General features: G+C 44.5%; 1 protein-coding gene and 1 non-coding gene across 4 annotated transcripts in view; one reads left to right on the top strand and one right to left on the bottom strand.

Moving 5' to 3' along the window:
- ADCY8 (adenylate cyclase 8) overlaps positions 1-14,139 on the bottom strand; it is a 226,152-nt gene that overhangs the window by 64,645 nt on the left and 147,368 nt on the right. For all 3 annotated transcript variants that reach the window (XM_019823138.3, XM_019823137.3, XM_004000120.5), the window contains one exon: positions 5,132-5,232. In XM_019823138.3, the coding sequence (XP_019678697.1) occupies positions 5,132-5,232 (101 nt within the window). The remainder of the gene's footprint in view (positions 1-5,131; positions 5,233-14,139) is intronic.
- LOC111558655 lies at positions 2,008-2,113 on the top strand. Its single transcript, XR_002739731.1, has one exon. It is a non-coding gene; the product is annotated as a U6 spliceosomal RNA (small nuclear RNA).

The following is a 14,139-nucleotide window of genomic DNA, read 5'->3' on the forward strand; positions in this document are numbered from 1 at the left end:
GGAACTTCCCTTATATTTCTGTCTTTTCTGAGAGTTTTTACTTTAAATGGGCATTGGATTTTGTCAAATGCTTTTTCTGTGTCAAATGAGGGAGCATGTGATTTTTTTCTTCTTTAGCTTGTTGATATGGTGGATTACATCATTTGATTTTCAAATGTTGAACACACCTTGCCTATCTGGAATAAATTCTACTTAGTCATGGTGTGTAATTGTTTTTATATACATTGTTGGATTTGATCTGCTAATATTTCATTGAGAATTTTATGTCCACGTTGATGAAGGATACTCATCTTTAGTTTTCCTTTATTTCAATGTCTTTACTAGATTTTGATATTAGGATAATGCTGGCCTCGTAAAATGAGTCAGGGACTGTTCCTTCCACTTCTAACTTATGGAAGAGGTTGTGCAGAATTGGTATTATTTTTTTCTTTAAATCTTTGGTAGAATTCACCAGTGAAACCATCTAGGTCTGGTGTTTTACTTTTTACTAAGTTTTAACATTATTGACTTCGTTTCTTTAATAGATATAGTGCTATTCAAGTTCACTTTTTCTTCTTGTGTGGATTTGGGTAGTTTGTGTCTCATTCCACAAGTTGGTATATTTCATCTCAGTTATCAAATTTGTGGGCATAGAGTTATATGTAGTATTCTTTTATTATCACTTTAATGTCCATGGGATCTGTAGTGAAAACCTTTCTTTCTCTTATGATATTGGTAACGTGTGTGTGTGTGTGTGTGTGTGTGTGTGTGTGTCTACTTCTCTCTTCTGTTAACTTGGCCAGGGGCCTATCGATTTTGTTGATATTTTCAGAGAACCAGATTTCTGTTTTGTTTTTTCTGTTGTTTTCCTGTTTTCGATTTCATTGATTTCTGCCCTAATTCGTACGATTTCTTGTCTTCTACTTTAGGTTTGAATTCTTCTTTCTCTGGTTTCCCAAGGGAGAACTTAGACGATTGATTTTAGATCTTTCTTTTGTGATACATGCATTTATTACTGTAAATTTCTAAGAACTACTTTGGCTGCATCTTACCAATTTTGCTAAATTGTATTTTCATTTTTATTTAGTTGAAAATATTTTAAAATCTCTCTTGAGATTTCTTTTTTGGCCCATGCGCTATTTACAAGTGTGTTATTTAACCTCCAAGTATTGGGCGGTTTTCCAGCTATCTTTCTGTTATTGATTTCTAGTTTAACTCCACTGTGGTCTGAGAGCATACTTTGTATAATTTCTACTCTTTTAAATTTGGTGAAGTGTGGCCTATGGCCCAGAATGTACTCTAGGACATGTCCCAAGTGAGCTTGGAAGACTGTATATTCCTTTGTTGAATGGACTAGTCTATCAAAGTTGATTAGCTAACGCTGGCTGACTGTTCAGGCTCTCTATGTCCTTAACACCGTCCCACCTGCTTCATCTAATTGTCCCCGATGCAGTGCTGAAGTCACCAACTGTAATAGATTTGTCTCTCCTTTCGCTTCTATCAGGTTTTGCTTCACGTACTTTGACACTCTCTTCATAAACAGATACAAGACAGGACATCCATATGGTTATGTCTTCTTCGAGAACTGATCTATCATTATGTAATGTCCTCCTTCACCTCTGGTAATTCTCCTTGTTCTGAGTCTACTTTGACTGAACTTAATATAGTTACTACAGCTTTCTTTTGGTAAGTGTTAGCATGGTAGATCTTTCTCCATCCATTTACTTGTAACTGATTTGAGTTTTTATATTTAAAGCGAGTTCTTAAATGCTTAGGTCTTTTTTTCCCCCCCACTTATTTTTCTCTCTGTATTTCAGCTTGGGAGTTTCTATTGACCTATATACAGTCAAGCTCTCTGATTCTTTCCATGGCTTTGTTGAGTCTACTGATGAACGCATTCATTATTTCTGTTGCAGTGTTTTCATTCCTAGTATTTCTTTTGATTCTTTCTTCGAGCTTCTATCTACCTATCCTGCCCATCTCTTCTTGCACGGTGTCTAATTTTTCCGCCGGAACACCGAATATACTGTGCTCGCTTCGGCAGCACGTTGCCTAAAACTGGAATGAAACACAGAAAACTGGCATGGCCCCGTATGAGGATGAGACACAGATTTGTGAAGAACCCTTGATATATTAAAAATAGTTATTTTAGGTTCTCTGATAACTTCAGCATCTTTGCCATGCCTGAGTGTGATTCTAATGATTGCTTTGTCTCTTCTTGCCTTTTGGAAGGTCCTGTAATTTTCTGTGGAACACTGGTCATACTGTGTCAGGTAAGAAAAATGGAGGTGAATGGATCTTTACTGTGAGGATTTAGGTAACTGTCTCTCAGAGGTGGGCTATGTTTAGTGTCTACGGTATGAGGATGTGTATGTGTATGTGTATGTGTATGTATGGCCCGCTTCAAATTCCTCGTGTCCTTGTTTTTTGTCTCCCCTCTCGAACTGGGCTCCCCTGAATACACCTCCTCAGAAAGAGTCTGTGTCTTGCAGCCCTTTCAGCCATAATCCACCATTAATGTTCTGGATTCTTGTCCACGTGGCATGAAGGCGTGGGGGAGGGGCCCTGAGAACCCTTTTACTCTTCGTTCTGATGAAAAAAATCCTTCCTTTTCACCTTCTGTTCCTCTTAAGGCATTCCTCGCCTTGTTTATGTGCTCTATGCTCTCTCTTGTTAAGTCGTTGTTTCCGAAATCTGTCTTGTCCTTTTTCTTCCTTTCCTGAGCACTCTTGTCGAATGTCTAAGTTTTTCTAATTCTGGTTTAGGCTGTTATTTCAGGTCTGGAACCGCATTAAGTGCTTCACTTCCTTTTGAAGGAGTAGGTTAAAGATTTGACATATGTTGCAGGCCTGTCTTTTGGGAGTGTTTTCATCAACTCTCAGGATATCGATCTACTTTTTTCCCTTTTTTCTTGTAACAGCAGGGTATGGGACTGCCACTAATATGTGTTGTTGCTCATTTTCGTGTCAAACTAACTTTGCTGAGCTTTTCGAAATAGGTGTGGTTTAGGAGAGATTATTATTATTATTATTATTATTTTAACTCTGGAGAGCTGTTTCTGTAGTTGATTTCCTGTGGCGTTCAAAAAAGTGATGGCTACATTCTCTTTCCACTTTCACAAGGACCCTATCTCTCTTTTTTTCCCTCTATAGTGCGTATTGTGAGTAATCTTGATTCCCCTCCCAGAGATCCTTCCAAGGCACTCTCCTGGGAGGGAGATGGGGTGGTCAGTTTGGGGAGTTCCTCGTGTGTAACAGTTTGTGTTCTGCAGATTTGCTGTGGCCCTTTGCACTCCCTGGATGCCGGATTGGGCAAACCCTTCCTGCTTTCAGCTGCTCTCTCAATCTGGTCCATGACACTTCCCAGTAAATGGCCCCTCGTTGGTTCTACTGGGACTCCTTTCGTTCCCAGATATGACAGGTGCCTACTTGCTTGTTTCTGATTCCTCACACACAGACGCTGACGTCGCACCAATCCTGGGACTATTGGGAGATTGTTGCTCCCCACTTCCATTTGGGAACTTATGGGGCACCTGCCTCACCTGTTTTGGCTGTAGTACTGTCCATGAGTATTTTGGTTCTGCTATCTAGCTGTTCACACACGAGGGAATGTTGCCAGATTCAGAAATACACGCCCTCTGCCACCACCTTTCTCCTCCTCGTATCCCTGCCCATCCACAGACATCAAGCGTGGCCATTCTCTGAGTGTCATTGCGCCTGAACACCTTTTATCACTGTGGACACAGCACCTGTGAGCTAGCTCATTCCTTTTTCAGCCATGGCGCCCACCATACCCTCGCATAAACCTTTACTCTAGCCTCCCACGTGCCCACGACTCTACAAACACAAGGGTTTCCGCACCTCTGTGCCTTTGCCAATGCTCTTTTTTAAGACTGGGAATCTTCCCCCACTCTTTCTATCTCATTCTTCTCAGCCCAAAATATTACTTTTTCTGCCAACTTTTCCTTAAACCATCTGCTCACAATGAATCGCTGATTTGGGTACATAGTAGGTAAGCAGTTAAAAGCACAGACTCTGTCTTTGGATTCAACTCCCAGTTCAGCCATTATATAGGTATGTGACCTTGGATATAGCCTCATCTACAAAATGGGAATCAGAGCGCACCCTCACTTACTGGTTGTCTTTGAGGCTTTGTGGAGACAACCCATGCAAAGGGTTGAACATTTTTCTGCCAGGTAATAAGTGCTCATTAACCGGACAGTCGTCATTAATGTGTCTTAGAGGATGCAGACCTCCTCCCACAAAACTGTGCCATACTCGAGGTCTAGCATATCGCTTGCCTGTATTAGACATTTAACAAGTATTTGTCGATCTCATCAAAGGGGAAAATTCATGGTAAGTTTTGGGAGAAGGGAATTTACCTCTGAAAGCAGGTAGGGGCTTCCTCAAAGTACAGGAAGGGCAAAAAGCATGGCCACGAGACTAATCCGGAACTAGGTTCCAATGCTGGCTGGGGCACCTAGGACCTGTGCGATACGAGTCTGTGTCTGCATGGAAGGTCAAGGGCCCACACGCTGGAAGAAGACTTCCTGGGTTTGAATCGAAGTGGTCACATTTGCAACCGTGAGACCTTGTGCAAGTCATTCCATTACTCCGGGCCTCAGTTCTCTCCTCTTTAAAATGGGGACAGCAGTAGTACCTACCTCACAGGGTGGCCATGAGGATTTTATGGGCTACTGCATGTAAAGTATTTGCAACGGTGACTGGCCACATATAGGTGTCTGCAGTGTTATTAAAGTGCCAACTTCGCTGGCCCAGGAAGCTATGATGATGCTATATCTATGAACAACAAAGAGGTCATTAACAAAGGGACAAGACCATGGGGAGGGAGGCTCTAATACTTACTTGCCGCATTCACGGGTGCAATGTCAAATCAGAGCAGGGCCTATTTTGATTTTGGTTGTGGTTTTTATTGAGACTGGGGAAAGACTCTTCCCTTGGTAGAGCAGGGAGATGATGCAGAGTAAGACAACCCGGACACACCCTGATAACTGGCCAATGTTTCCGTGTGGATCCTGGATCCTGTTATCTTAAATTCTGAGCCTTTGAAAAGGTCAGCGGGCTGGCTCCAGGTGAGGGACCATCAACGCACAAAGACATTTCACCTGATAACTTAGTCCTTTGGTATTTACCTTGAAGAAGGAAGCAAACTTTGGATTGCCGTGATAAATAGGAGAACGATAAATGCACAGACCAAGTTTGACTTGAATACTTCATCCCTCATTTGAGAATACTGTAATTAAAAAAAAAAGGAGAATAAATTACTTTATCGCAAAGCTGGACTTCGGGAAGAGTTAAGTTTTACCAGTGTTTGGAGTGGCGGGAAAACAGCAAGAAGAAACAAGGCATTTAAACATTTTTTTTTTAAAGAGGAGTCCATATCTTAATTAACCCTTCACAGAGTCTTACGTCCATCCCTCCCTCCGACCTCCCAGCGAGAGCCCAGAAGTGAATGCAATTCCCTTTGCAACAAAAAGGAACGGGAGGGGACTCTGCGCGTTTCTCCTGCTCTCCTTCCTCCGAACTAACGTCACTTTAACAAAACAGAAGTGCACACATCCATAAACGTCGCAAATCAAATTCACATGGACTCTCTTCATGAGTAAACTTGAGTCATTGAAGGGTCTCGCTCTATTTCGTGTTAGGTTTGGAACACAGGGAACGGTTCTGCCCGAGTCTTCCTGCCTCCTTTTTCATGGAAACTATTAAAAAATAAGGTCACAGAATCTTAGAGGGGACAGCAGCCTAAGAGAGTTCCAGCAAGGGCAAGCCCTACTCATTCCACACAGGGAAACCCAACGGATTGACCAGCACGCTCAATGCCCTTCTGCTGTCTGAGGGAGGAGGCCCCGGCGAACGGTGCCGACTTTATTTTGATGATCCGGAGTGCCCAGTAATTTCATTGTCCAGCCTTAAAAGCTTCTGGAAGGTCAACACTGAATGTGAACTTGCCTCAATCCTGCCTAGTTTCCGGAACCGTCTTGGAGTCACTAAATGAAGCAGCATCCAATTCCTTCAGGAGGAGGAAAGGATTTTCAAAACTGAAGACGGCCTTAAAATTAGCCTCAAGCAAGCCCCTCATTTTCCCTAACAGCCAGAGAGGACGAGAACAGACAGCTAAGCCTGGCTTTGGAACTTTGTCATCCTTGATTCGAATTTCACAGTGACTCCGTAGAGGGAACAAATGAACAGAACCGTTGCAACACCTCAGGCTCCAGGTCCCCAGCACCAAGAGACGATCTGGGCCAGGTTGATGAAACAGCATCGGTCCAACTTGTCGGACTGCTGGCGACAATCGACAGTTACCTGAGTTTTATTCTTCGCCTACATCCTGGTGTGGCCCGGGGTTTAGGCTGACCTGAGTGCTCAGTGTTACGGCCAGGACGTGGGAAAGTCAGTGTCCTGTAGCTGGACCTCTCCAGGGGGGGAAGCACAACATTGCTCAGAGACCGCACATTCTCTGCGGCTTCAGGACAATGCTTTTTCTGCTCCCCAGTCCTGAGGCCTCTGTCTGCATGCTGACAACCTGCTTGGTATCTGGAGGGGAACCTGGAATATTCCCCCAAAGGATCACGACATGCCATCTTCACTCCCGATAAAACTACAGGCAATCCGTATCACCAGGGGCTGCAAAGAGCGTTACCTAGGACCGGGGCACGGGCACAGAGAGGCATGCCCACACACACCAGCTGGGAGATCAGTAAGTTAGCCACAGAACAGTTAATTCAAGGACAGATAGGTGTCTGAATTTCTTCTAACAGCTAATTGCACAAGATCTGACTCTTCTTTGTCAGCTGACGGACGGATTTCACACCAGCTTGGTCATATAGATTCGCTAATGAGATTTGGAAAACAGCACGAGTAACGTTTAGCGTACTGAGTCCCTCTCCTCTCGTTTTGCCTCCCCATCATCACCGCCCTTAGCACAGCACCTTGGCGTTATCATGGATCGTGGCCTTCAGGAAGCCTTCCCGTGGCATCCCTGGTGTCTACCCCAATGCCTCCTGGTGACCATCAGATGATCTTCTCTGCTTTGTTGGAGCAAGTGGGTTTCTATCCTCTGAGCTGGGGCAGGCCACCCAAGGGCTCTAAATACCCTCGACTCGGACACTCCCAGTGCCTGAGGACTCACTCCTTTGCCCAGGGTTCCTTCCCACTTTGGGTCTATTCTTACTGTGAAAAGGTATTTCCTGTAGACCCCAAGCTTGAGTTCCTTTCGTTTCCTGGATGCTTCTTGCTGATGGCTTTAAAAATGCCCCATAGTCCTCATTTGTCCAGCCTAAAGTGCGCATGGCTTTTCGTTTTCTTCAGATGGCAGGCTGGGAGACTCACTCTGCCTCCAGATCTTTCACTCAGTCAGTGCCCCCACCGTGAGCGACACCAGTTTCTCTGAATCTCACTTTTCTTATCTGTCAGATGGGGGATTAATACAATTCACAGGTTCTCAATGCTATTACCCTATTTGTGCTAGAATTTAATCATACATTCGCTTTTTTTTTTCATGTTTGAACTCCAGTTCCAGCACCGTCACAAGAAAGAGCCTTACAGTATTTGGGAAGCTGATGTCACTCGAATATAAAATACTGGGTTGCAGAATGGAGTGCGTTGTTACTTTGGACACACAAAGGAGATCAGGACTATGGCAAGACAATTCCTAATTGGTTCAGGATGATAGGGTACGGACATTGGGGAGTGATTCATTTCACTTCCTCTTGACTCGTGAGGGTCTGAACACGCTGGCTTGCAGCTATATTAAGTTACAAGTACCCTCTCTCCCGCCACAGTCAGAGACTGCTCACCTCATGTCTGTCCCATCCTCACTTGGCCTTACTTATCCTTTGAAGTCTCAGTCATGAGCAAAATGGTCAATCTAGAGCTAGACTACCTGTATTTGAACCCCAGCTCCAACACTTACTAGCTACGGGACCCCAGACAAGTTTACTAAGCTTTGTGTCACAGTTTGCTCATCAAGAAAAGCGCCTAGGGCAGATGCTTAGGGCTCACGACAGCCTCATACACATATTTCCTATACTTGATTTACTTTTTTGGTAATACTTACTTGATTGATTATACTTATTGGATTGCTATGAATGTTACCTTTTTGAAGGCTGCTTTTCAACCGCACGGTTGCCTTCTAGAATGCTGTCTTCTATTGCTCTACAGACAACGGTATCTTGTATTCAGTAAGGTCCCCTGAAGTGTGGCTGATTGATTGGTCCATTATGTTAGAAAGGGAATAGTAATCTCATTTTTTTTTTGTCTTAGTTAAAAATCCTGCCCTTACTCCTTCCCCTTCCTCCCAAAAGATCTTCTAACAGTGTGTGGAATTCTCCACTTCCCCAGGGATCTTTAGGAAAGGAGTCCTTGGGAATGACCACTGGGCCTTTATAATTCACTGAGCCCTTGATCTGCAAGAGATTGTATATAAAAATTCATCTGCAAGAGAATGTATATAGAAATTGAGAATCAGATATAGAGAAAGGGTTTGTCAAGGTCAGTTGGGGGGATTGGTGGCAAAGTTCAGACAAAAAGCCACATCTCTTGGCTCTCAAAGGAAGGTTCGCTCCATTAGACCACTGTCTGAGAGCAGAAAATGCCTGAAGCCAGCACCTGAGCCAACTGTTGGAATTAGTACCAATTAAGAGTGCATGCCACTTGGAACAAATTACAAATGCTTTCTTTGAAGCCTTAGATTAGAACTTGGATTACTTTTTGTTTTGAATCTGTAAGACTCTCAGGAAATGGTCAAAATCTTGCAACATATTTGAAGAATAATAACTAATGCCTGGTGCAAGGTAGGCACCACACGATGTACTTTATGTGGATGATCCCTTCTGATTATCACAACAGCACTTTGAGGAAGATACCGTTTATCATATCCCCATTTTGCAGAAAATGAAACTGAGGATTAGAATAATGGAATAACTCAACCAGGACTTTAGAGATTTTCGGTAGAGAATCCAGAGTTTGACCCCGGAGTGCCACGTCTCATTGGCTGCACCATCTGCTGCTACCTTGATGTTTCGAAGGCAGGGCCATCGTCGTAGGGTACGCGATAGCGTGTCTTGCTCTATTTCAGGAATGTGGTTCATGATACAAAGAAAGGGAATGTCTTGAAAATTTGAGTCTATGTAAGCCATGGTTAGAATGAGGGAAAAGCATGATCTGGGCTAAGGATGAACCTTAGAGGGGCACCTGGGTGGCTTGGTCACTTTCGGCTAACTGACTCAATTTCGGCTTAGGTCGAAATTCGTTCATGGTCGTGAGATCCATCCCCGCACTGGATTCCATGATGACAGCATGGAGCCTACTTGGGATTCTCTCTCTTCCTCGCTCTCTGCTCCTCTTGCACACACTCTCTCTCTCTCTCTCTCAAAATAATGAAACAAACTTAAAAAAAAAAGATAGACCTTCGAGACACCCTATGAATTAGTTTAATACATGGGCACTGCTGAATTTCCATGACTGATGAATGAGTCCTCAGCCCAAAGCAATACAAAGTTAAGGGCCCTTTTCTTAAGGCCTGCATGGGTGAACAAATAGAAGAAACTAAAAGACACAGTGGGCTTTAAGTGTAACCATGAGAGGAACCAGACAAGTAATGAAAACGTTGTTTGAAAAACAGAAGTTTCCTACTTGTTTGATCAAGTTGAGACTTGGCACCTCTTCCAGGGAGGTGGGGCAGGAAAGACGTGCGTTCCACTTTGTTCACGTCGGGGATGTGGGCCCTGCACTCTCTTGAAAGGCATCTTCAGGAATGAAATCAGAGCCATGAGGATCTAAGGGTTCCTCGATCTATCACGAGGGAGCCCGGAAACCAAGTTTGATCACACAAGGAAAAACCCATTCGGATTCTTCATCCAGAAAAGTGCGACCAGGGAAGCTACCTTTCAGAGGGGAGGCACAGGGCTTCCCATGTTGCTTTTGTGCCCGATATAGGCCTGGAAAACCTTTCGGTATGTGTGGGACAGAAGCTATCCTTTTCTCTTAGATTTTCTACTTGGGCTCTGAGTGAGCTAAAGGGTACTGACTAAATACTTGCATCCTTATAAGATGTAAAGAATACTTCTAACTGAAGCCATGACCTAGTTAATTGTCCGAACTACAACCACACTGTCTTTTTATCCAGTTGTGTATGTGAGATTACGCAATTTTTCGGGAGGAGTGGACTGTATTTGTCACTTTGGTCCAGTGCTTACTAATGTCAGTTTCACTCAGTGAAACCTCTCAGAAATGAGCCACGGACTCCTGCCTGAAGGTTTCCAGTGATGGCGGAAATCAACCCCTCACTTGAGAGCCTACTTCCATCATTGGATAAATCTAATTGGAAACAAGATCATTTTCTAGCATGTTTGCTAAAGTAAAGAAGAGTCTCAACCGGGGCAATCTGCTCGTTTCGCACGAGTGAATGGAGGAATTTAACTCCTATTGTTAAACTCATGTATTATGTAGTGTGACGATGGCTACAGCACCCTTAATTGATCATGTGGGTAAAAGACATAATTGCAATAAAAGAGGGAGGGACTAATTTTCACTAAGTTCATATTTTGAAACAGACAGCCTTCTCTATCTTGGGTGTGTAGTGTCTAACCAAAGCATCACTGAAAGCAATTCTATGAGTGACCAGTGCGTCTGAAGAACATCTCACTATCAGACTTCTTCCCAAGTAACCTGACCTTTGAACAAAGATAGATTTCTTCATCTTTAATAACCTCACAAGGAATCAGGCTAACACATATCTAAATGGACAGCTTAGAATGAGGCCTGGGAGGACACTACCCCAGGCATGACAGAAGACCCTCAGTGACCCAATATCCTTCATGGATTAGGCTACTATGTTCTGGTCTTCCTTGGTAGGGAGGTTGACTGACATGTGAGAATCCCAAGCAGGACTTTACAAAAGCTTCCAGCCCAAATCTCCTAGCCCACCCTCTCTCAAACGTCCCATCCTTGGGAGGAGAGACTGGTTCTTTCCTGACTGGCCCGGTTCCCCAAGCCATGATAAGCTCCAGGGAGTGGTAACTACTCCTGTGTTCCCTGCCTAGAAGCCCCTGTTTAGAGGTGCTGGTGATGTCTACATATGAAGAATTAAGATTGCTCTAAGAACTTGACCAATGTCCTCTGGGCTGAAATCATCCTAATTCTACCATTCTACACTGCACTTCCATAGATGGAGTTGGTACGTCTGACTCTGAAAATATTGGCTTTGTGGGCCGAAAGCTACCTCATTGGTCTGATGAAAAGATACAAGTGAAATGCCCCTCGATATCATTTGACCGCCTGGAGGGTGTTAGAAATAGCGGTAATTTTACAGGACAATATCATGAATATAAAGGGAGTCTCACAAAGCTACTGTTTGATGAGGGATGGATTTTCTTCCTCAGCCTCCTTGAAATCTTTGAAACCAGTTCTTCCCGCCTGAAGGAGGTGGCCTAAATATTCTTACCATTCTGGGCCTCACAAGACCAGTAAAAAGCCAAGAGTAACCTGATACTGTAACAGAATAGTTATTTTTAAAAAATGACTTAAAGGGGCGCCTGGGTGGCGCAGTCGGTTAAGCGTCCGACTTCAGCCAGGTCGCGATCTCGCGGTCCGCGAGTTCGAGCCCCACGTCGGGCTCTGGGCTGATGGCTCGGAGCCTGGAGCCTGTTTCCGATTCTGTGTCTCCCTCTCTCTCTCTGCCCCTCCCCCGTTCATGCTCTGTCTCTCTCTGTCCCCAAAGTAAATAAACGTTGAAAAAAAAATTAAAAAAATGACTTAAAAAATAAGGTCATTGAAATGATCGGGACGTATCCGATTCAGAAAAATAAGAGAGAACACCCGAGACCATTTGGTTCACGCTCCATAGTCCTACTTCTCTGCATCTCCAGGGCATTTAGGAGAGCACTTGTCGGAAGGAGCACTGGGTGTCATACGTAAGTGATGGATCATGGGAGTCTGTCCCCCAAAGCAAGAGCACACTGTATACACTGTACGTTAGCCAATGTGACCATAAATCATATTTAAAAAGTAAGAAACGGAGTGGTCCGACAAATTCTGAGTGTCTCCAAAAAAAATGCATTTTGTCACTACCTACTTCCAGAGTCCAACCTCCTAATCTATTAGAAAATTCCTTCATTCGCCTAGCCTCTGCCACAATGCCTCCTTAATGACGGCATTCCAGTCATTGTAACTTCAACAGGAGTGGGTGGGAAGGAGGAAAAAGAAATGTCCAGGGTTGTGATGCGTTTTTCTGCAACTCTTGCAAGCCCCCACTTAACTTTGATCTCTTAATAAAAGATAAAACGGGGAGAACTTCTGAACATAGATAAGAACCAATGGTACTCAGCCAAAGGCTTATCTAAAGTTTCTCTTGTGTGACAAATGCTTGCTTTCATGTAGCCGCGGACAGCAAAAAAAAAGTAGCATTAAATGAACGTATTGAAAGTACGCAGGGCAAAATTCGGTTTGTTGCAAGTACTATCCATGACAGGTATTCCTACTACTGGAAAAGTGGGCGAGCTCTGATCGCTGACGTGCGAGTGGAAAAGGAAGCTCGCCCATAGTTTTGCCTAACAACGCCTTTGGTCTTTGAGGTGGCTCTTCTCTGCTTTTGCCTGCTCTCTCAAGCCATCGGCTCACACGGTTCATTCCTTGACTGCTCACACCACCCAGCCTTCTTTTCGGATACACAGCTCAGGGGCAATTCCAGGGCTCGACCTTCCTACGTCCACTGCCCTGAGATGGATGGAGCTGTCTCACGTGCCTGCTTATTGGCTTCTTCCGTTTTCACATGTGCGTGGGCAGCGCGAATGATGGGGGTGCCCTTGTTTTATCTGGGTGCTTCCAGGAACACGTGGTGGATCATGTGTGCGCGCGTGTGTGCGCGTGTGTGTGCATATATGCATGTGTACATATTTGTGCATGTGTGTGTGTGTGCCTGTCTGTGCATGTGTGTGTAAGTGCATTCATGTGCATGTGTTTGTGCATGTACATGGGTGTGTGTACCTGTTTGTGCATGTGTGTGCATGCATGCATGAGTGCCTTGTGTGTACATGTATGTGCACGCATGTAGCCACGTGTGCGTTTATACATGCATGTGCATGGGTTGCACATGTATGCGCATGTACACGCCTGTGTGTGTGTATGGGTGTGTACATGTATGCATGTGTACGTGTCTGTGCTTGTGCATGGATATGTATGCATGTACACCTGTGTATGTGCATGGGGGTGTGTGCACAGGTATGCATGTGTACACGTCTATGCATGTACCTGTGTGTGCATGTATTCGTGTGCGTGTACATGCATGCATGTGCACATATATATGCATGAGCGTGTACATATATGTACGCGTATGTTGTCTGTGCATGGGTGTGTATGTAGGGGAGGCAGAGAATGAGAGAAATGATCATGGTTTAATTTTGATTGTTTTGTTTCTGCCTCCAAGGTATTTGCCGCATGCACAGCTATGTGTTTGTACATGTGCATGGGTAGGTGTGTACCTGTTTGTGCATTCATGTGTACATGTATGCATGTGTGCATGCAAATAATCCCTCCCACGCACCCCACCAGCCCCATCCTCAACACATTCCAAACTATATGAAAAGAAGCACCCTGAAAGCAGTAAGATCTTGTGCAGTGTGGTAGAAAAAGTCCGAGTTTTAGAAAAAGCTAGATTTGAATCCCCGTTCTGCTGTCCTCTACATGTTTGAGCCCTGAGAAAGTTACCCCAAATCTCTGAGTCCTCCCTCCTCTACCAAACAGCGAAACGAATCCCTACATGAAAGGACTGTTGGAAAAATCAAGTGAGGTCACAAATATAAGACGCTTACGGTGGGGCCTGATAAGAAAGTGATCAGCAAATGCCAGCTTCCTCGCAACACTGTCGCCTCGAGACGCTTAAGAAGTACTATCTGCATTTCATCTGCACAGCAAGCTTGGGAGGTGGTCACTACCGTGCCCATTTCTAGGATGGGAAGCTCAGGGACTTGCCCGGGGTCACGAGCCGGAGTCACAGCTGGAAGGCAGTGGAGGCCGTGTCTTTCCGTCTCAGTCTGTGTCTGAAGCAGGCAGCACACAGCACATGCTCTGAGCTGAGCCTGACGGACTTCCCAGGGAGTCACAAGCATGGACAGAAGGACAGTCCTTGCAACGGCAGAAA

The sequence above is a fragment of the Felis catus genome, chromosome F2 (assembly GCF_018350175.1).
Source record: "Felis catus isolate Fca126 chromosome F2, F.catus_Fca126_mat1.0, whole genome shotgun sequence".
In the NCBI taxonomy this organism is placed as follows: Eukaryota; Metazoa; Chordata; class Mammalia; order Carnivora; family Felidae; genus Felis; species Felis catus.